The sequence below is a fragment of the Thalassophryne amazonica genome, chromosome 18 (assembly GCF_902500255.1).
Source record: "Thalassophryne amazonica chromosome 18, fThaAma1.1, whole genome shotgun sequence".
NCBI lineage: Eukaryota > Metazoa > Chordata > Actinopteri > Batrachoidiformes > Batrachoididae > Thalassophryne > Thalassophryne amazonica.
In genome coordinates, this window is record NC_047120.1 from 56,437,948 (window position 1) to 56,462,783 (window position 24,836).

General features: G+C 39.4%; 1 protein-coding gene and 1 non-coding gene across 2 annotated transcripts in view; one reads left to right on the top strand and one right to left on the bottom strand.

Annotated features, from left to right (window-relative positions):
- Positions 1–9,141, bottom strand: part of LOC117530965 (vesicular glutamate transporter 1-like) — a 40,771-nt gene extending 31,630 nt beyond the window's left edge. The window contains exon 1 of the mRNA XM_034193937.1: positions 9,025–9,141. Within this exon, the coding sequence (XP_034049828.1) occupies positions 9,025–9,086 (62 nt within the window). The 5' untranslated portion in view covers positions 9,087–9,141. The remainder of the gene's footprint in view (positions 1–9,024) is intronic.
- trnas-uga lies at positions 1,713–1,794 on the top strand. Its single transcript has one exon. It is a non-coding gene; the product is annotated as a tRNA-Ser (tRNA).
- Positions 9,142–24,836: the final 15,695 nt, after the last annotated feature.

Genomic DNA, 24,836 nt, shown 5'->3' on the forward strand with positions numbered 1-24,836 from the left:
CACACACTCGCTCTGTGACTATTAGTTACTGTAAGCACGAGTTCAAACAGTGTTCGACATTGATCAAGTATTAATGATTCTCAATCTGAATTATTAATATCTCCTGGCTCTCTTGGGCTATTTTTGTCTGAATGGGCGTCCTCTGGGTTCTTTGAGTCCACTCTCCATCTTTAATCCCTCGCTCCCCTGGCTCACGCACATCCTTATGCACATTTCATGACATTTTCTTATAGCCCTCTGCACCAGTTTCAGCTGTATGCAAAAGTTTGGACACCCCTGATCATTTTCAGGGTTTTCCTTTATAAATCATTGGTTGTCTGGATCAGAAATGTCAGTTACGTATATCATATAGCAGACGAACACACTGATATTTGAGAAGTGAAATGAAGTTTCTCGTATTTACAGAAAGTGCGTAGTAATTATTTATAATAGTATAGTATAGTTGAACGAGGGCTTTGGAACAGGTCTGTGGGTTGACTATGACTGTTCTCACCATCCTTCACTTCAGTTTATCTGAGATTTTTCTTGGCCTGCCACTTCAGGCCTTAACTAGTACTGTGCCTGTAGTCTTCCATTTCCTCACTATGTTCTTCACAGTGGAAACTGACAGCTGAAATCTCTGAGATAGCTTTTTGTATCCTTCCCCTAAACCAGGATGTTGAACAATCTTTGTTTTAAGGTGATTTGAGAGTTGTTAGAGGCTTCCATGTTGCCACTCATTAGAAGAGATGCAAAGAGGAGAAACATTTGCAAATAGCCACCTTAAATACCCTTTCTCATGACTGGATTCACCTGTGTAAGGAGGTCAAGGGTCAGTGAGCTTACCAAACCAATTGTGTGTTCCAATAATTAGTGCTAAATGTATACAAATCAATAAAATGACAAGGGTGCCCAAATTTATGCACCTGCCCAATTTTGTTTAAATAATTATTGCACACTTTCTGTAAATACTAGAAACTTCATTTTACTTCTCAAATATCAATCAATCAATCAATCAATTTTTTTTTTATATAGCGCCAAATCACAACAAACAGTTGCCCCAAGGCGCTTTATATTGTAAGGCAAGGCCATACAATAATGATGTAAAACCCCAACGGTCAAAACGACCCCCTGTGAGCAAGCACTTGGCTACAGTGGGAAGGAAAAACTCCCTTTTAACAGGAAGAAACCTCCAGCAGAACCAGGCTCAGGGAGGGGCAGTCTTCTGCTGGGACTGGTTGGGGCTGAGGCTGATATCAGTGTGTTCGTCTGCTATATGATATATTTTACTGAAAAATTTCTGATCCAGACAACCAATGATTTATAAAGGAAAAATCATGAAAATTATCAGGGGTGCCCAAACTTTTACATACAACTGTAGCTTCCACAGGATGTAGCGCAAGGAGCTTCCTTCCTCTTCCATAAAATGTTGCAGTTCAGACACCTTAACATTTGCTCCAGCTGTTTGTTTGTGTTATTTGGGGGGGGGGGTGTCTGTATTGTTATAGGGACTGTTCATGCCCGCCCCTAACTGATCGCTGTTTATTCTTGTTTAAACTGCACAGCTCCGTATCTTGAATCTGAAAATGTGACAAAGTATGTCATCAATTATTTATTCAGTTTCTACTCCTTCATTGGATGAAAGTCAAACAATTGTTTGCCAAATTTGTGCATTCAATCCATCAGAGAGTGCATTAAGCCTCTTAGGGCCACCGTAGAAAACACATAACAGGGCTGTGATGGCCGAGTGGTTAAGGTGTTGGATTTGAAATCCAATGGGGAATCCCCGCGTAGGTTCAAATCCTACTCACAGCGAATTTTTAAGTCTACAGTGTGCAGGATTGCTGGGCATTTATTAGCAGAAACGGAATGAAATATTCATAACCCTATGGCGCATTCTGCGTATTTACCTTGGAGGTGTTAACCCCCAAAACGTGAATCAGTTGCAAATTGTGAATTATCCACAAAACGTCAATACTGAAAAAAAAAAAAAAAAACTCCCAAAACGTGAATATCTGTTGTGTGTTGGGGGTTTGGCTGGATGTTTTTGTGTTCTTTTCTTTTCTTTGCTCTCCAGGTGGTATGCAAACTGGTTTTTGTCTGTGGAGAAGGTGCTGGCAGAAGAATCCTTCACCCTCATCAACATTATTGGCTGCACTTGTGGAGGATGTTCATGTGCAGGCCTAATGACTCGCAGCACCTGTGGATGATGCTCACGTGCAGACTTAAAGACTTTCAGCTGAAGCAGATAATGAGATGGCGTTCTGCATTTAAGCCATGAGTGATTCAAGCAGAATTGCTGGGAACTCGACCTTGTGACGTTCGTTTGTGAGACGCTCAGGACCGCGCCTGGGTTTGACACATCATGCCTGTGAAGGAGGACGGGTGAGGGACACATGCTGTCAGCACACATCAGAGGTGATTGATTGTCTGAATAAGTGTTAACAGTAATTTGGTATTTTGTTACGCAGTATATTTGAACATTGATGAGAATTGTGCAGCTCGCTTCTCACGGCCGTGGCGTGCGGACTGATGATCCTCCACCTGTTGTGAGAAGCTGCTCATTACATAAAGCTTAAATTCAGACCTGAATGTGTTGCTGATAGTGTGTGCCTTTGAAGGATATTAGTTGTAGCTGTTGACTTACCTCACCTCTTCTATCCTTCACAGAGTCAGTTTGTCGTGTCCACCTGGGGGGTGTTTGGCGGTGAATATGAGTCCAGAAGCGCCGGGCTTCGATCCCTTTGGGCACTGGAGAGCGCGCCGTCCTTCACTCCACCAGACAAACGCACTTTTATGTTGTACACCGAGTATTGCACAAGAGGGGAAAATAAAATTGTTTTGTTTTTGGAACCGCTTTCTGGTTATTTAGTGCTGGGTTCAGTCAGACGCAGGTCCGCTCCTCAACCCGCGTCGGCACATAACAATATCATTATTAATAAACATCTGTTTTTTTTTTTTCATTTTAAGTAGTTTATGGATTTCAGTTTACAGATCAGCTATGCCTATGACCACAAAAAAAACTGTAATTTTTTAAAAATTAATAAACATATATTTTTTCATTTTAAGTAGTTTATGGATTTCAGCTTACAGATCAGTTACTGCAGGAAATCTTGTTCTCAAACCCCATGACCACAAAATAAATAAATAGTCTTTTTTTTTTTAATTAATAAGCATATATTTTTTTTCATTTTAAGTAGTTTATGGATTTCAGTTTACAGATCAGTTACTGCAGGAAATCTTGTTCTCAAACCCCATGACCACAAAAAAAAATTGTAATTTTTTTTAAATTAATAAACATATATTTTTTTCATTTTAAGTAGTTTATTGATTTCAGTTTACGGATCAGTTACTGCAGGAAATCTTGTTCTCAAACCCCATGACCACAAAAATAGTTTTGTTGTTGTTGTTGTTGTTTTGGCTTGGGGGGGTGATCCGAGCAGCTGTCACTCCTGTTGTCAAGCCGTCGGTCCCGCTGTGTGTGTCCCGCTCCGGGGATAGTGTGATCAGGTGAGTTTGACTGGGACAGTCCACCTGTCAAACTCACCGAGGACAGAAACCTCCCACTGCGGTAAACAGGTTAATAATCTTAAGAGAAACATTGTAGAAAAAACAAACAACACTAGTTTCTAACCTCAGGAAGGCAGACAATGAGCTACAACCTTATTTTTATCCATATGAACCGCCCTCTGAGCTGGAAAAATAACATTAAACTGAACGAGCAGGCGGCAGAGAAACGGAACTGGAGGGACCGTCTACAAAGTACAAAAAAAAAAAAAAGACACCAGAAAAATATTCAATAAATTCAGGTGTGGTGTCACCAAATTCACGGAACACATCAGTGGAGTCCTGCTGGTTATACTACAACACTCAGTTTGGAAAAATGAATTTTATAGATCAGAATTTTATAGATCATTTTATGACTTATTTTAATGATACAAAATCACTGACATTCAATTTTTTTTGGCACATTTTTCTAAACTGAGTGCTGTAGTACAACCCCTGGCAAAAATTATGGAATCACCGGCCTCGGAGGATGTTCATTCAGTTGTTTAATTTTGTAGAAAAAAAGCAGATCACAGACATGACACAAAACTAAAGTCATTTCAAATGGCAACTTTCTGGCTTTAAGAAACACTATAAGAAATCAAGAAAAAAAGATTGTGGCAGTCAGTAACGGTTACTTTTTTAGACCAAGCAGAGGAAAAAAATATGGAATCACTCAATTCTGAGGAAAAAATTATGGAATCACCCTGTAAATTTTCATCCCCAAAACTAATACCTGCATCATATCAGATCTGCTCGTTAGTCTGCATCTAAAAAGGAGTGATCACACCTTGGAGAGCTGTTGCACCAAGTGGACTGACATGAATCATGGCTCCAACAGAGAGATGTCAATTGAAACAAAGGAGAGGATTATCAAACTCTTAAAAGAGGGTAAATCATCACGCAATGTTGCAAAAGATGTTGGTTGTTCACAGTCAGCTGTGTCTAAACTCTGGACCAAATACAAACAACATGGGAAGGTTGTTAAAGGCAAACATACTGGTAGACCAAGGAAGACATCAAAGCGTCAAGACAGAAAACTTAAAGCAATATGTCTCACAAATCGAAAAATGCACAACAAAACAAATGAGGAACGAATGGGAGGAAACTGGAGTCAACGTCTGTGACCGAACTGTAAGAAACCGCCTAAAGGAAATTGGATTTACATACAGAAAAGCTAAACAAAAGCCATCATTAACACCTAAACAGAAAAAAAACAAGGTTACAATGGGCTAAGGAAAAGCAATTGTGGACTGTGGATGACTGGATGAAAGTCATATTCAGTGATGAATCTTGAATCTGCATTGGGCAAGGTGATGATGCTGGAACTTTTGTTTGGTGCCGTTCCAATGAGATTTATAAAGATGACTGCCTGAAGAGAACATGTAAATTTCCACAGTCATTGATGATATGGGGCTGCATGTCAGGTAAAGGCACTGGGGAGATGGCTGTCATTACATCATCAATAAATACACAAGTTTACGTTGATATTTTGGACAATTGAAAGGATGTTTGGGGATGATGAAATCATTTTCCAAGATGATAATGCATCTTGCCATAGAGCAAAAACTGTGAAAACATTCCTTGCAAAAAGACACATAAGGTCAATGTCATGGCATAGGGTCAATGTCAATGAGCAGATCTGATTTGATGCAGGTGTTAGTTTGGGGGATGAAAATTTACAGGGTGATTCCATAATTTATTCCTCAGAATTGAGTGATTCCATATTTTTTTCCTCTGCTTGGTCTAAAAAAGTAACCGTTACTGACTGCCACAATCTTTTTTTCTTGATTTCTTATAGTGTTTCTTAAAGCCAGAAAGTTGCCATTTGAAATGACTTTAGTTTTGTGTCATGTCTGTGATCTGCTTTTTTTCTACAAAATTAAACAACTGAATGAACATCATCCGAGGCCGGTGATTCCATAATTTTTGCCAGGGGTTGTATAACTAGCAGGAGACCGTCGATGTGTGCAGTGAATGTGGTGACACCACACCTGAATTTATTGAATATTTTGCTGGTGTCTTGTTTTTGCACTTTGTAGACGGTCCCTAAGCGGTTTCTCAGCTGCCTGCTCGTTTAGATCAATATTATTTTTCCAGCTCAGAGGATGACTCGTGTGGATAAAAATAAGGTTGCAGATCATTGTCTACCTTCCTGAGGTTAGAAACTAGTGTTGTTTGATTTTCTACATGTCTCTTAACATTTATTGAGCTGCAAACTTCGAATCTGTGAATATCTTTCTAACTTTACTGGAGAACCTACGTACACGTTTTGGGACATACTTTTTCAGTATTCACATTTTACAATTAACGGTTTGCAGATAATTCACGATTTCCAGCTGATTCATGTTTTGGGGGTTAACAGAGGTCAAAACTCGGAGGCCGGAATGACATCCCAGCCAAGTTGACAGGAATCCAGTAACAAGGTCAAAACAAAGATAGATGCATTCAGGAAAAGTTTTGCTGTGCTTGTCCTTTCGGCATGCTAACACCGGAAATACCAAGTACAAATGGAATGGAACATTAGTATTTGATAAATTAAAGATTTAAACTACTGTAAAAAGTCATTGTGTTTCCGTAAAAGGTGTAAAAATTTGGAATAACTGTTGTGATAGCATTAAATTATCTGGTACTTTAGTTGCCTTAAAAAGACTTTATAAAAACAATATAATTACTTATTATAATATGATGAATTAGGGGTTTGTTACTGTTTTTTTGATTGTGCGTTGCACTATTGTTTGTTCTGTTGTGTTGAGATATTTTAGTTCACTGATTAATCTATATTGTCTCTGCTTGTTTTTTTCTTTTTTTGATATTTGTTGTTATGAGTACACACACACACACACACATATATACATACATACATATGTGTGTGTGTGTGTGTGTGTGTGTGTGTGTGTGTGTGTGTGTGTGTGTGTGTGTGTGTGTGTGTGTGTGTGTGTGTGCAAATGGTAAAAGGGGTCAGTGTTTATAAGCTTTTGCTTCTGCCTACACCCTTTTGGCTGCAAAAAACTGGGAAATTGCCTACAAGTTTTTGGTTTTGTTTTTGTTTTATGAGACATTTTTTGTTAAGTGTGTGTGTGCCAAATAAATTCATTCATTCATTGCACAATTAGAATGAGCCCTTCATATCTGCACGCTTGTGGGCCCCCTCATGGACGCTGCCACACTGATACAGTAACCCAAAAGGAACATACTTATTCCACCTTTTGCATGACAGACAGCTAAAGAAAAGAAGAGGAATCGGTGGTTGTTCCACTGTACACTACTGGTTGCTCGTGCAGGCACGTGAGCATAAATCCCATCACCAAAGATGGGAAAAGGTGAAGGGGAACATAACAGTGACTGGTGATGGCGTAATGTGATCTGCAACTTCACCACTAGATGACACTAAATCCTACAAACTGTAGCTTTCAGAGCTGCACCTCTTAGCTGTAAATCAATTCAGTCACAATAATAACTGATATTCTGCTTGTTTTATTCTACAATAAGGCCACATGCTGATTTCCTGTTGACTCAATTTGCTGGCAGTTTGAAATGATTGCTGAACAAAGTGAGTGCAGTTTTATTTTTCTGCAATGATGGCAGGTCAGCAAAATTACTGAATGAGATGCTCAAAAGGAAAGAGAGAAGATGCACAAAGTGTTACTGAGCTGATGTTGAAGGTTAATGAAATCATGTTGCTGTTGTTTTGTTGAGAAATCATGTCAGATTTCTCAAAAGGCTTTGTGCAGGTTTTGATTAGATTCTTGGGGTGGGGTGGGAGTAATATTTGGATCAGAGAGGAGTTCATTCTATTTTGGTATTGATCTAACATTCATGTCTCCAGGAGCTCAGCTTTTGAGGTTGAGAGACGTCTGAGTAGAGTAACTTTAAGAGGGGAAGAGTCTAAGGAGTCATGAAGTCTCCGGACAGAAATATGTGATGTTGTTTATGCCTTTGCAAGAGGATCGTGGTCTAAATCTGAGTCCATCCAGTCTACTGTGCAACTGCTACATCTGGAAGCCAACCAGGTGGATACTGGTTGGCCTTGCAGACAGCTGAAATACCTTCGTGCCAAATGAGTGTTTAAAGAAACCAAGTTGAAGCATCTTTCTTGCCTGATGATGGAGCATTTGGTGCAGTACTATAACAATACTGTGCGTATCCCTGAGCGTAATCCACTACACACGCACATTGCTGAGGGACTCCAGTGACCTGCAGGCAAGGGAACGCCCACCTTTCACCTGGCTGCAGCATTTAACTTATAGATCACAGGTCTGTCTGGTAATCGTATCAGAATTCATCCTTTCACCACTTTTTGTTAAAATTACAAAAAACATTTTTATTCCTTTTTTTCCCCAAGAACCATGCAGCCTTTATGATGTCACAAAGGTCTGCGTATCCACCCTCCAATTTCTATATGTTGTGAATTGGTCTTCCAGGGTTGACAAACTGAACTTTCCCTAAAAACTGAATCCATTGCAGTAGAATAGGCTGTATCGCATGCCGAACATCAATGCGCGCTCTGTGCGTAAATTACGCACGGCGCCACGTGGGCTCCACGGAATTAAAACCTGTGCGCTCTGCGCCGCAGGTCCAACGGCCTATAATCCCTGGTGCTCTGAGTTGGAGGGAGGAGGGGACACAATGACGAGCTCCTTAGGAAGAGAAAGGAAAGGTGTGCGGGGATTTACGTTGGCCAACAGCTTGGAGGAGGAGAGTCTATTTATGGAGAGGATTTCAAGTGTTTAGAACTCTGTCAAATCCCAACAGAGAGAAGTGCACTCGACCAGACATCCACTGACCATCAGACGTCACTTCTCTTGTTAAACTGTGCATCTTTTTAGTACCTAACGGATTGAGGAGAATCTTTTCTTTAATCCTGCATCCGTGCTGCATCACCAAACTGACAGAATCTGATCCTTGATCAACCTCCAATCCTGGTGCGCAGATATGTGGGTTGAAAGTATCACAAGGGGAGAATGTGTCGGCATTGCAGAAATCTTGAATCTGATCTAACTTATCGACCCGCAGCATCATATTACACTGAAAGAACAACTTTGGTCTAAAAGGCGAACATTTCTCTGTAGCATCGTAAAATATCTAACGCAGAAATTTGGTTTTATTACAGCATTTGTTACCCTGTGTGTGGGTGTGTTTGGGATGGATTAGTTAAAGGTCAAGCAAAACATTCCAAAAACATGTTTATCATAATATCTCTGCTGCTAATGTGGAAACAGATTTGATCAGAAGCTGATACTGATCGGTAAAATATTTAATCGATTAGTATAACTAACTTCACAATGAAGCCACAAAGAAGTCATAATGTAATACCATAAAGTAATAAAAAGTACGGCAATTAGAGGGCATCAGCCATCTGATGCCTTTCATTCATTCACAAATAATAGCATTTTTTGCAATCAATTAAGCGTCTCCATTTCCTAGAAAGCGACAGGCCTAATAGGGATTTAATACGTTGATTTTAAGACTTTTTGTGACCAAAGTGACATCACATACCCGTAAATCTTCCCGAGAGTCCTCGCTGCCACGGCCTTAACTCTGTCCGGCCGGATCTCCATCCTCACGACTCCAGGTTTCGACCACTTTGCGGTTTTTGCGCAAAAGACTGCGCGTCCCGCTTCTCACATAAAACCTCCCCACTATAAATCTTCATGTAAACCACACCAACTGTCCACAAAGTCACCTCATCAGTTGCCCAAACTTCTAAAACCCAGCTGGCCGGACATTTCCACCCCGGTGCCGCTCGTCCGCGTCCTCAGGATCCCGGAGGTCCCGAGACCAGCTTCTTGAAGCAACTTTCGACAGGATTCCTGCCGCGCGGTGTCTCTGTCCGTGGTGCTGAAACCAGATTAAGGCGCGTTAATCTCTCCAGGTGTAGTGGCGCGAGCACCCGACACTTCCTCCCCGCTGCGCACTTTTAAGCGTCCACTATCCGAGCGTCGGCTATTTTTACACCGCGCAATCCGTGAATGGACAGAGGAAGGGAGGGCAGGTGACCCGGAGGACACAGCTTCTTTAATTTATTAAAACGGAACTGGGAAAAAAAAAATAGTAAAAATAATATAAAAAAAGGACATGGATATGTTTTTTCTGGGCATTTAAAAGGAATAATGAAGCCTTTTTTTTATTTGAAAAAATATAAAAATATATAAATTTAGTTTAAAAAATATTTGAAAACCTTACTGTAGATTAAAAAGGTGCATCACCTAAATGTTCATGTATAATTCCAGCAGAGTAGCTAAGGGTGGGGATTGTGGGTAAACCCTTGTTCAAATAGTCCACACACTCAAACTTTGAAAGACAAAATGAATATATATATATATATATATATATATATATATATATATGACACACACACTATGTACTATACATAGTATATATACACTATATAGTCAGTCCCTTCGGCTGCCTTATATGCACTCGGGGTCGCCACAGCAAATCCAAGGTGGATCTGCATGTTGAATTGGCACAGGTTTTACACCGGATGCCCTTCCTGACGCAACTCCACATTACATGGAGAAAATGTGCAGCGGTGGGATTTGAACCTGGAACCTTCTGCACTGAAACCAAGCGCATTAACCACTTGGCCACCACCCCTGCAGTATATATACTATATACTATACATAAAACAATGTTAATTGACTAAAAACATAATAACTCATTGTTTTTAAAATCCTAGAGGGACTAAATAAATCATGTCTGAATATAAAGAAAAACTGCTTCAGAATTTGTTCAGAAGCACTTCAAGAACTATCATAACGACATCTAGTGGACAGTGAGTGGACATGCAATTCATTCATTTCTAATCTGCATAATTCCACTTATGGGTCAGGTGAATAGGAAACTTTAAAAATTCTCAAGGTCGCCCTTGTAAGAGATCTCGCTCTTAAAGGGACTACACACTCACTCATCTTCAGCTGCTTACTCCAATTAAGGGTCGCGGGGGGCTGAAGCCTATCCCAGCAGTCATAGGGCGTGAGGCGGGGTACACCCTGGACAGGACACCAGTCTGTCGCAGATCCACATATAGACAAACAAACACATACACACCCGCACGCACACCTATGGACAAGTTAAAGTTTCCAATCCACCTAACCCATGTGTCTTGGATGGGGGAGGAAGCTGGAGCACCCGGAGAGAACCCATGCAAACACGGGGAGAACACGCAAATGCCACACAGAAAGGCCACAGGCGGGAATAGAACCCATGACCTCCTTGCTGTGAGGCAACAGTGCAACCCACTAAGCCACCATGCTGCCCCAATGGGACTAACCTGGTTAAATTTAAAATTTAGATTAAGAAAATATAAAGGGTCATTGGTGGAGAGGCGGGGTTTACACCGTGGTCAAGCCACCAGTCCATTATAGGGTCGACACGTATAGACAGTCTGATTCACAGTCACACCAACCGTCACTTTAGAGTTTCCAGTTCACCTAACGTGCATGTCTTTGGAAGTGGTTGGAAGCCGGACCACCCACAAACTCCATACAGAAAGGACCAAGGTCAGATTCAAACCTGGAACTTTGTCACTTTGAGGCAACCGTGCTAACCTCTCAGCAGTGGGTGGATATTATTGTTCTATTTTGTAGTGAAGATTTTTCTGCCACTAGATGTTGCACATCTGTCATTTGTACTTTAGGACACAAACAAAGCTTCCTTCTTCAGCCACTCCTCCTCAACCTTCCCCTCCCTCCTCTACACTGAGCAGAATGAATGGCAATTGGAGTTTTATAAAGGGTCAAATAGATTTTTATGCCAGGAAAGCCCAATGTATGTAGATACTAGTATGACCATTTTCTCTGTCAGACATTTTAGTCTCAATGTGATCTTTGTACGTAGATCTAGAAAGTTGCTGCTGTCCGCCATTAAACATGCACACTACAAATTTTCATCAATTTGAAGCATGGGTAATGATAATGAATGTTGGAACTTGCTGCAAAGTGCTAAGAGGAAGAATATCTACTCTTGTGACCTTGAACACATGCCGATTTTAGTGCGGTGTCTGCCGGGTTTCATGGTGCGTTTGTGACAAGGTCTTACTGGTTTATGGCTCCTTACTTTGCTCAAATGTTGCAAAGAATATCACCCAGTAAGACACTGTCAGAAAACCACAAAAACATTGACAAGATGCATCAATATATAACAACGATGGATAGTTTTTGAACATTTGAAATAAATGGCATTGCATGTCATAGACCCTTCTTAGATCTACATAAGTTCTGCATGTGTCACTTCAGAATATCGTGACAGTATAACCATCTTAGCTCTGCAAATCAATAAGATTTCTGTGACAAATGATTTTGTAAATTTTATGCTGAATACGCGTATTTCATGCAATGAGGACTCCAGTGACCTGCAGGCAAAGGGAACGCCCACCTCTCACCTGGCTGCAGCAGTTAGATCACAGGTCTGTCTGGTAATCTGTATCAGAATTCATCCTTTCACCACTTTTTGTTAAAATTACAAAAAACATTTTTATTCCTTTTTTTCAAGAACCATTCAGCCTTTATGATGTCACAAAGATCTGTGTATCCACCCTCCAATTTCCATATGTTGTGAATTGGTTTAGAGGAACCTTGTCCTTCTTCTTCTTCTTTGTCTTTCGGCTGTTCCCGTTAGGGGTCGCCACAGCAGATCAGTCGTTTCCATCTCACCCTGTCCTCTATCTTCCTCTGTCACACCAACCACCTGCATGTCCTCTCTCAGCACATCCATAAACCTCCTCTTTGGTCTCCCTCTTCTCCTCCTGCCTGGTGGCTCCATCCTCAGCATCCTTCTTCCTATATACCCTGGGTCCCTCATCTGCACATGTCCAAACCATCTCAATCTCGCCTCTCTGACTTTATCTCCAAACCGTCCCACCTGAGCTGTCCCTCTGATATGTTCATTCCTAATCTTGTCCATTCTTGTCACTCCCAAAGAGAATCTCAACATCTTCAGCTCTGCCACCTCCAGCTCTGCCTCCTGTCTTTTTGTTAGTGCCACCGTCTCTAAACCATACAACATAGCTGGTCTCACTATTGTCTTGTAAACTTTCCCCTTCACTCTTGCTGATATTCTTCGGTCACAAATCACTCCTGCCACCTTTCTCCACCCACTCCACCCTGCCTGCACTCTCTTCTTCACCTCTCTACCACACTCTCCATTACTTTGAACAGTTGACCCCCAAATATTTAAACTCATCTACTTTCACCACTTCTACTCCTTGTAACTGCACTATTCCACTGGGCTCCCTCTCGTTCACACACATGTACTCAGTCTTGCTTCTACTGACTTTCATTCCCCTTCTCTCCAAAGCATATCTCCACTTCTCCAGACTAGACTCAACTTGCTCTCTACTCTCACTACAGATCACAATGTCATCTGCAAACATCATAGTCCATGGGGACTCCTGTCTGATCTCATCTGTCAACCTGTCCATCACTGCAAAAAAGAAAGGACTCAGAGCTGATCCTTGGTGTAATCCCACCTCCACCTTGAATGAGTCTGTCATTCCGACTGCGCATCTCACCGCTGTCACACTATTCTTGTACATGTCCTGCACTACCCTAACATACTTCTCTGCCACTCCAGACTTCCTCATACAATGCCACAACTCTTCTCTTGGCACCGGATGCCCAGAGATGCCCTTCCTGACGCAACCCTCCTCATTTATCCGGGCTTGGGACCGGCACTCAGAATGTACTGGCTGTAAACCCCATGTGGCTGAGTTAGAGGAACCTTGTCCACGGTTCTCAATCTCAATTTATTTATAAAGCACTTTAAAATGCACCAACAACCAAAGCGCTGTACACAACAAAAACAGGCAAGTTAAAATAATTTAATAAATAAAAAGTTACAGGTAAAAGCAAAAACACACACCAAAAAAAAAAACAAAAAAAAAAACAGTGTCAAGCTGTGTTAAAAGCCAAAGAGAAAAAAATGTGTTTTAAGAGATGATTTAAAAGCAGAGAGAGAATCAGCCTGCCTAATGTGCAAAGGAAGATCATTCGACAGTCTCGGGGCAACGACTGAAAAAGCTTGGTCACCTCTACGCTTCCTCTTTGACCTTGGGATAACCAACAGTGACAAATCAGCTGACCTGAGTGAGCGTGAAGGGGCATATAAATGAAGCAGGTCAGACAGATATAGCGGGGCAAGGCCATGAAGACATTTAAAAACAAATAAAAGAATTTTAAAATCAATTCTAAAACGAACTGGGAGCCAATGAAGTGAGGCCAAAACCGGTGTAATGTGCTCGCACCTTCTAACACCAGCCAAAAGTCGAGCAGCAGCATTCTGCACCATCTGTAGGCAAGTAAGCAGCGTCTGATTCAGCCCAATATCAAGTGCATTGCAATAGTCCAGGCGATTAGTGATAAAAGCATGGATTAAAATCTCAAAATGATGTCGTGAAAGAAATCGTTTCACCTTGGCCAGTTGTCTAAGTTGACAGAAACTAGACTTGACCACAAATAACAGAAAATTGACAAATAACAGAAAATTTTAATAGTTTCTATCAAGGTTTTTTTTTTAAGTTTTTACATCCATATAAGTCATATTTCTGTTACAATAAAAACAACAAAAAAAAAGAAAAAAAAAAGAAGAAAACACTTATTTCATTGTTGGAGGGTTTATTTTGTGGTTCTATCCATTGATAAGTACTGTGAAACAGTTGGTTTGTTGTAGGCTAATGAAAGCTAATTACTTGTATTTTATTCTGCTTCAGACAGTGACTGTAACCCCTCAGATGCAGCTTTTCTCCAGGTCCTTGGCAGATATAGTTCTCAGAGAGTGAGATTTGAGGAAGAGAGGAGGGAAGGGCATAGCAGAGGGAGGAGGGGACAGGCTGGGCAGGACAGAAATGATAGATGGAGTGTCAGAGACAGAACCGTACCCTGATCTCTGAACATCAGCGGTTCTAGAGCCGACAGAGGTGTGTAAAAACGTGGGAGGGTCCAGGGAGTCTGCAGTTAAATCTGCAGACAGAGATAAAAGAGTATATGTAAATTATAACAGATACTCGGCAAACATGCATGCAGAGATGAAGTTCTATTAAACAGCACCAGTGTCATCGGTGAGTTGGGTGTGTAGGTACTGCTGTTTGGTGTAGAACTTGGTGTAGATGCAGTACAATGCGGCCATCAGAGCACACGTTCCCATGGCTGCAGCAAGGAACAGAACCACTTTCATGTTGTCTTTGTCCATGTCAGCGACTGTGCACAAACACACCTGAAGTCCAAACACAGCGACAAGTTAAAAGCCTGGAGCACGTTTAAAATTATACTTACCTGTTTGTGTTGCACTGTAATGAGCGGTTTCCTCTTTTCTGAGTAGGTCCCGTTGGCGCGGTGAGCCTTGGTGGATGTTGATCTTCTCCTCAGTCTGCAGGGTGATCTGGGAGCTGCTCAGTGGAAACAGCAGCAGCAGACAAAGAGCAGCCAAACCCACCATCTGCTGGTGCACAGCTTCACATTATTTTCAAAAATTCAAGAAAAAAAAATTAATTTTAACATCAACATAACGTGGGATATTTTTCCATTTCTTCGGTGTGTAAAAAATTTTTTTTTTAAAATTATGAAAACCTTGTAACTGTTAGAATGGCCTAAACAGTGGGTCACCCCTGTAAGTCTGGTCTGCTTGAGGTTTCTTCCTCATTATCACCAGAGGGACTTTTTCCTTACCACTATCATCTGTGTGCTTACTCAAGGCGTCGGTAAGATTAGACCTTACTCGTGAAGCACAACAAGGCAGCGGGGTTGTGATTTGGTGCTATATAAATAAAATGGAAAGGCCTATGTATGTACTCTAAAATGCAGTAAGTGAATGAATTAATGAGTCCCTCATAAAGCAATGACTCAAAAAACACTAAATGTCATTATCTTATAACCTAGTTATCTTGCTGAACTTGTTGAACCTTATGTACCTCTTCGGGATTAAAAGAAGTCAGCAAACCTCAAAGCCTTTGCCTATCATACCCCAATGTTATTATAAGGTCCACTTTGATATAATCTTTTAAAGCTAATCTTACAACGTCCTTATTTTGTGCTGACTGCATGTTTTGTTTGCACTTGACATTTAATTTTAACTGTTCTTATATATGGATGCAGAATTTTGTTGTTATGAATTAATGAATTTATTCAGCACACAGACTCAACAATAACAAAAAAGTTATAAAGAGGACAATTTAACAGTGAACTTGTGTGACCGAAAGGGTGTGGGGAGAAGCAAACTGATGAGACATTCATAACAACTCCACTGACGTTCATTTCATTTGTTAAAAAAAAAAAAAAAAAACACATCTTGGCACTTCATTTATATCAATCATTAAGAAATATATACAGTATCTGTTAAGTAGACAGTTGTCAAAACTTGAGTGACCATGCTGGAGGGAGACAAGTGAGAGAAGCCACCAAGAAATCAACACATCACAGCTCCAACAGAATTATAAGGCTGACCGCTGGGGATGGGGGGTTGCTTTGCTTTGTTTTTCTGATTTGGGGTTGTATTTTTGATGCACCCCATCCATCCAAAAAGCTAGTTTTTTTTATGTAACATCTCATACGCCTGTCTGCCATCTACTCGATAGCTGGTGGATACAGTTGAAGTTACATTTAGCCTTAAATAAGCTTGGTTGTCCGTTTTTATAATTTCCAAAGCCTACAGGTCTGGTGGCCACTGTTGGTTGTATAATTAGTTATTTTAAACAATTTGAAAATGTAAACTTCTCAAATTTCCTCACAAAGATGATCAGAAACTTGTTTCACTACATGTAACTTGACACAATCAAAACAATGTTTCCAATAAGGATGGCAAAATACTACTTTTTCCAAGACTGACAGCGAAACTGGAACCTTCCAGCCCAGTCTCAAGTCTTTTATTCATGCCCACATCATGAAAAGCGCCTGATTTTTGTGACACATTTTTTTGTTGCCATTTATAATCCTACCCTTCTCCTAACTCCATAACCATAGCGTAAGTGTCTACCATCCCCTTACCCCAACCATAACCCCTCTTCCACCGACACCCTACATATCCTGTCCCGTTACAAAAATCTTCCCATTTTTCTGCCGTCACAAACCCATAGATTAATGAAAATTCAGAAAGGTATATGTTATATATTATATTCCAATTCTAAGGTGGAACTATGCTAGTATATAAAGGTATATCTAAATATCTAAAAAGGAAGCGTAAAATAGGAGAGTAGAAAAGAGTAGAGTAGAGTAATGTATTTTTCGTAATGTCGCCACAAACATCCGCGAGACTGAGTTGAACCTTCAGTATTTGTTGAGATAATACGATCCAAAAAGCTCTAAGCCATTTTAAAACTACTAATTTGTTATACATTTGAAGGATGTACTGGTGTAACCTAACTATCTAAAACAAAGGAAGGTCATGGTCTACAGCAGGGGCCACCAACCAACCCTGCTCCTGGAGATCACCTGACGTACATCTTTTAAATCTCTCCCTGTTAATTAACTCTCCAACATGCTCAGTCAACAGCAAGCAAGGAAACACCAGACATTACTAATTAGCTTTGGTTGCAGAAGGTAGACTTGGAAACCATGTAGGGCAAGGTGACCTCCGTGAGCAGGGTTGGTGACGTCTGGTGTAGAAGCCACAGTGGTGGGCTTCAGACCAGAAGATACTCTGTTCAATTCTCCATCAGAATGGAAACTCAAAGGCCCTTGGCCATCACAATCGCCAAGGTGCTCCAGGTGCACAGTTGAGTGTTTTGCATGGCAGCTAACATCGGTGTGTGTGGAAAAGCACTATAGAAATGTAGTTACAGTGAAACAAATATTCTACCCCTAAAGAAAAACGTGTAACCCACAAAATGAAGACTTAAATTGGATTTCTGTCATTATTTCAAAGTATCCGATCCAGTAATTTTGTCAAATATTAAACCAGTACCAATACAAAACACCTGCTGGGTGCAGCCTCCTAGTTTCCACAGCTTGCTGCTTAATTCCCAGCCATCTGCGAGAAACTGATGCTGCTCTCAGATAAACCCTCATGAAGCTCTTTAATAACAAACCAGACAAATGCACACGTTCACACGGCAGTTTTTGTATTGTTAAAGGATGTTTTTAGTCGTGTTAACTTACCGCTTATCTGTGCAGGGCGTTGTTCCCGCTTCGTCTTCTCTGTCTGACTGAGGTGAGACTGTGTCCAAGACAACTAAAGTCCCCGGACGTGTAACCAGTTCCAAGGGGACATCTCCAACGCACACAAGTAGGAAACAACCGACACAACACCATGTTTGGCTACACAAATCAGCCTTACAATATCTACAATACCTGTGAGGAAAGTGAGGCTTGTCAGCTTTAAGATGTCAAAATTTAATTTGTACATCAAGTCTATATGTCGAGAAAAAAAAAATAATTTAATGACTCCTTGAAAAGATCTCTGTGAATGAAATTTAAAAGCCAATTAAGAAACATCTTCCAGTTTACATAAAACATCAGTTTTACCAAGAGACAAACTGTTTACATCTCATACAGTTGGTGTACTGTAAAAATAAGTAACTCAACTGTTTTTACTGTATTTTGCGAGGCTGTTGAGAAGCATTACAGTGAAAAAGCTTACGGTTCAGAGGTGTTTGTTGGTTTGGCTTCCTTGTCTAAAACACCTGGATTTATTTTCATTAAATCTATTGATGGGGCGGTGCATGAACAAACTAGAAAAAAAACAAAAAAAAAAAAACAAAGAGCGTAAAAATATTGTGGCAAATATCAATTTTTACTTTGTGGAACAGTTTGCCAGCAGACATCAAAAGGTCCAATACCATTGAATCTTTTAAGGTTATTTATTTATTTTTGGTCTTCTATTATTTTATTTCATGCTATTTCTGTTTGTTCGCCTGTGTGATGGTTTTAATTTGGTGTTTTTGATTTATTTTCTTTGCACTGAGATGTTTTAATATATTTTACTATGGGGTGCACTTGGAAATTTGCTGATATAAACACATTTTATTTGTATTTTTGTCAACATTGCAAAATTCTGGCGTTTTGTCTATTTCTCATGATATGACACAAAGGTAGATTCAAAAATAATCGCATAGCAACTTGTAACAAAACATTTCTGCAGAGCTTTCATCATTTGGTAACCAGTCGTGCAAATTTAAACAAAACCAAGTGCACTAACCACTTGGGCACCACCCCTGCTTACACACAAACACAAAATAACTGGATTAATTAGCATAACTGAGAAATTGCTTAATGGACTAGCAGAGGTGGGATTCCGCCATGATATACTGTGAAGAACAGGAAGTCAGCATGCTGCTTTGAGTGTCACAGCGCTCAGCGGTTTGTCCTGGCAAACTGGTAACAGTGCAGGTGAGACAACATTTATCTCAGTGACTGCAAGTTCATCTCAATAATGCATTTTGTTTTTGATGCTCTTCAAAATTCAATAATTTAGAATTGTAATTTTGCAGCCTGTTTGCTGCTGTGGTTCAAAATACAAATCAAATTCAAGAACTGAGTTGAAATTCAAGAGTCGCAATTCTCAATTTAAATCTGAATTTTGCACATTGATCAACAAAACTATTCACTCTTAATGAAGAAAGTGTGCAATCACCTTCAATGAGTGCAGGGAGTCAAAGTATTTGTTGCATTTTATTTTTCAGTAAAACAAACTACTGTAATGATATGACACATTCCAATGACAACAGTACTGACTGTTTACAAAAACAGACCAACTAAACACACTCTTACATGAGTCATCTGCCAAAAAAAAAAAAAAAAAATGTATTTGGTGAATGTAATGCATATGCAGCATATTCTATTCAATTAGCCTCATTAAAGGGTTCTTATTGTGCAAAAGAAATATGCTATTTTTGCAGTTAAATATGGTTGGAGTTTCACGTTAAAGATTCTCAAAGTTCTATAATTCTGTGCACGTGGAAGCCACTCTGCCGTGAATATGCTCTAGGAGACACATCCTCATTGGAGGTGGGACAATGACAAAGCCACACCCTCTGTTTGCAGGGAGAGGTAGGTGTGGCTTGTAACAGGTCCTTTCATTTAAAGTGGCAGCCACAGAAATGGATTTCATCAAGGACCTTTGCTGAAGCTCAAGCTTTCTGAAAATATGGATAATATGACCTCTTTAAGTGGATGAGGCCCTGAAGGCACTTATTCACTCTGAACAGCAGTCACAGCTCATAAAGCCATTGCATATGTGATGGTAATAAACTGTGCAAATTCCAGTAAACCATGCATAAAACCATAACTCATAACTTTGCAGTTGACACAAATCCTCAAAACCCCACTAACAAATGTACATTCAAAAGCTGAATACTTTTCCCCACGTACAGCAGCTAAATGTTAAGCAGTAACATTTTTCTCCTAAATCAAAGCTGAAAATACACCACTGACAAATTTACAATAAACCTAATGTTATACATATTTACATCATTGTTTCCATGTAATATCTGTACCACTTGACCAAGATGTAATAAAAAGTCAGATACAGGCCTATCGAGTCTGTTCTTATGTCCGGATACTGCAGTGTGAAGTGTACAAGATTCTATGACTGTGTCTCAATTTGGGGGCTGCATCCTACTGAGGCTGCATTTGACCACGTGCGCCATTGTGGTGCAAATAGGCTGTCACATTTCGAAGACTCACTGGAATGCAGCCGATGTGTGCAGCCTTCTTTCCTTCAAAAATTAACAATACAACAGGTGTATCTTTTGTGGCACAAAAACACAAAATAAAAATAATTAATTAATTAAATTAAAATAAACTCAAGAATCATTTCATGATTTTTTGTTGTTAAATGGTTAGTAAAACTAAAAAAATAAAAAGAATGAAAAAGGGGGGAGTGGAGACAATTTCTGGGCCCATATGTACATTTATAAATAAGTAAAGTTTATAAGTATAAATAACTACGCAGATAATGCAGCCTTCAAAGGATGCAGCCCCTGAACTGTACTTTATACAGTTACTTCATTAGCAGGTGTGGACAACGTGTCAGCAGCTGCTGAAGGTAAATAATAAAGTAACTAGCAATCTAACTTTATTACTTTTAAGATTGAGTACTCAGCAAAGTAACTATTAGTTATTTTGCTGATTACTCAATCTTAAGAGTAACCAAGTTAGATTACTCGTTACCTTATTAGTTACATTAATTATTAGTTACAAGTTGTCGGCAGCTCCAAATAAAGTAACTGCATAAACCTACTAATGAAGTAACTGTATGAAGTAACCAATAAAGTAACTTTTCAAAGTAACTGGCAACACTGTTAATTAGTATGCCACTATAATTGCAGCCAACATGACAAGTATTTAGTCTGTGACTCAGGTCATCCATGTAGATTTTAAATAAATGAGGGGACAAAATACCACCCTGTTTGACACCATTTGATACTCCAAAGACCTTTGAGAGATCATTCCTACACCTGATACACATTTGCATAGCGGCAGCACAAAACAACAACAACAACAAAAAAAAAGTTTTTTTTTTTTTAAGTTTAGTTATTAGTGAGTTGTTTTTTTTTGTTTTTTTGGCATGTGAGTCTAGATAGTTTTTATAAAATAACTCAACCTTTTTCTTTCCTGTTAATTACATCAGTTTTAATGTTAATTTATTGTCTTAATGTATTTATAAACTGTTTAGGTTCTTGTTATCATATACACACACATTTTATTATTATTATTACTTCTATTTTGTCATTTGATTTTTAAATGGACTGCAATGGAAATAAATGTTTTAATTTTCTTGTGTCATCCATGTATTTTTAACATATTTACAATTAAATTATGTACTTACAATTATCACATTGTTCAGTGTTGTTAGCTAATACTTAAAGTTTCTCCAAAAATATTAGTCCTATTAACTTTGTTTTAGCAGCACTCATCCTTGACCCAAAATGCATAAACATACCACACGACAAATGTCAATTCTCCATAGTTTGTCTGATCAAAGCTATATGCACGTACTCACATACGCAAGTATGCATGCAGAGCTTTTTGTCTTTTCTGCATTCTGCTGCAAGCAGGTGCTTTTAATTTTACACACCCACAAACAGAGACGGTGAAGGAAGACATCAAAAGCAATACATTTTTCAAATGACACTTAAGTAAACTGACTAAACCAAACACAAGAAATCAATAACACTAACACTGTTAAACTAACATGAACTACAATAACATAACCCCATCCCCTGAATTGCAGCACAAAGTCCACTGTTCACTGTTGTTAGCTACAATTGCTAATTACTCAAAGAATATTAGTCCTATCAACTTTCCATTTTTGCAACATTCATCCTTGACCCAAAATACATCAGCATACCAAGCAGCAAATGTCGGTTCTCCCCAGTTTCTCTGTGATCGAAGCCATACACTCACCTGCACACATACATGCACACAGAGGCCACTTAGCTATTATACATGTGCTAACCTTATGAGCTAATATAGATTTTACTCATTCACCTTGTTGGAAAATTTTCCCTCCAATTATCACACAGCAATAAATTATTTGTTTAACATTCTCATTACACACTTAAAAGTTGTACTTGTGGAATAAGTAGCAGTTTTACAGAAATACCCTGAAAAGACAACATGTGTCTACATATTATGTAAGGTGTTGATTTTTACAAACTGATAATATATATATACACAGTAGAGTGTGCATATCATGAATGCTTGGTCTTGTTAGATTTGTGAGAATCTACTGAATCTACTGGTACCTTGTTTCCCATGTAACAATAACAAATATACTCAAAACCTGGATAAATCTTTTTAGTCACATAGCACTACTATTATTCTGAACACTACTGTATATAAAATAAAGGAGCAACTTATACTCCAGAAAATATGACAAAGTCATTCAGATAATATGGTTCCATGTGACACTGCAGTTTGATGTACTTGGTAATAGTATCCAGAGGGCAGTAAGGGGTTATGGTAATCTGACCTTGACTTTTAGTCAATTAGCACTACTATTATTCTGAACACTACTGTATTTTTTTTTCTCTAAATCGGGTTCCGATACAACGTAATTCATAGATCAGAAAGTTCCGATACAACCTGCAGTTTTCCAATCCAACAGCCACCTCTGTGTGTTTGTGCTCAAACATCTTGCTGGATGCAAACAACGGAAGGGATTTCCTGAATGGAAGTAACCATGTAATATTACTCAAGATGTTGAGTAATGTTACATGGCCTTATTAGTTACAAGCTAAAGTTAAAGCAACTGCATAAACCTGCTGATGAAGTAACTGTACTAAAGTAACTGAAAAAGTAAATAATAATGTAACTTTTCAAAGTAACTCTGGCAACACTGTTAATTAGTATGCCACTATAATAGCAGCCAACATGACAAGTATTTAGCCTGTGGCTCAGGTCATCCATGTAGATGTTAAATAAATGAGGGTGTTGTGTGGGCCGCTGAAGAGGAGGTACTGCTGGCCCACCACCACCAGAGGGCGCCCTGTCTGGAGTGCGGGCTCCAGGCACCAGAGGGCGCTGCCGCCTCACAGGAGCAGCCGGGGTGACAGCTGTCACTACGACAGCTGTCACTTATCGCCTACGACAGCTGTCACCAATCATCTGATCAGCAGTGGTATATCAGCAGGACGACATCTCCACCTCTTTGCCGAGATATCGCTCTACCTAGGAGGTACAGTACTCAGCCGACTGTGTTGTCTTTTTGACATTAACACTTTGTTACTTTTGTGCGTTAAATAGCAGACATTCTTCCGACGAGAGGTGGAGGTGGTTTTCCCGCCATACGTGTTGCTGGGTGCAAACGCACCCACATTTAACTGTTTTTGTTCCTCGCCAGCAGTACCAGATCCGACACGCGGAGGCAGTGGCCACCTGGGAGTTCGGGACTTGGCGGCTCCAGTATTCCCGGGGTTCGGTGGCGGAGGAAATCGTGTGGTTCCGGTTCTGCTTTGGACAGACGTCTCTTATCTTCGAGCCTGCCCACGTGACACATTTTGTGAATTGACTTCTTTGTCTATTGTTGTAATCTGTTGTGTTTGTTGTGCTTATTCAGAACAGTAAAGTGTTGTTATTTGACTTCCTCCATTGTCCGTTCATTTGCGCCCCCTGTTGTGGGTCCGTGTTCCTACACTTTCCCAACAGAGGGGACAAAATGCCACCCTGTCTGACACCATTTGATACTCAAAAGACCTCAGAGATCATTCCCCCACCTGATACATATTGCATAGTGGCAGCACAAAACAACAAGAAAAGAAAGTAAAAAAAAAAAAAAAGAAGTTTAGTTATTAGTGAGTTGGGGGTTTTTTTTTGTTTGTTTTTTAAAAAGGCAAAATATTAATTTACTAGCATGTTGTGGGGATCCATGGGCCTAAGATTGGGTAGAATTTATAAAATAGGTACCTGGCATTTTTCAAGGGTGGTAAAAAAAAATGTGCAAGGTTTCTATAATGAGTTGAAATGGAGCGTTAGTCCAGCATATTTTTAGAACCTTAGACCTCAACAGTTTTTATAAAAAGAACTCAACCCTTTTATTACCTGTTAATTACATAACTAATGTTAATTTATTGTCTTAATGTATTTATAAACTGTTTAGGTTCTTGTTATCATATACACACTATTATTCATTATTATTATTATTATTTCTATTTTGTCATTTGATTTTTAAATGGACCACAATGGAAATAAATGTTTTCATTTTCTTGTGTCGTCCATGTATTTTTTTTTTTTTACCTATTACAATTATATTATGTACTTACACTGACTGACTTTACTAAATAAAATCACATACTGACGCTTTAAATATATCAATGATTTACCACCCCCTGCTGGAATGGCGTGTAAGTCCAGAATGTAACTATTACATTGTTCAGTGTTGTTAGTTAATATTTGTAGTTTCTACAAAAAATATTAGTCCTATCAACTTTCTGCTTTGGCAGCACTCATCCTTGACTGAAAATACAACATACTAAACGGCAACTGTACACTGTACACAGTTTGTCTGTGATCGAAGCTATACACATGTACACACGCAGAGCTTTTTGTCTTTTCTGAATTCTGCTGCAAGCAGGTGCTTTTAAATTTTACACACCCACAAACAGAGATGGTGAAGGAAGAAATCAAAAGCGCTGCAGTTTTCACTCATGTAACGGCAACATGACACTTAACTAAACTAATTCAACTACCAAAACACAAGATATCAATAACACTAACACTGTTAAATTAACATGAATCACAAAAAAATTAAAACCCCAAAACTCCAAACTCCCATGGTGCATTGCAGCACAACATCCATTGTTCACTGTTAGCTAAAACTGCCAATTTCTCCAAAAATATTAGTCCCATCAACTTTCCATTTTCACAGCATTCATCCTT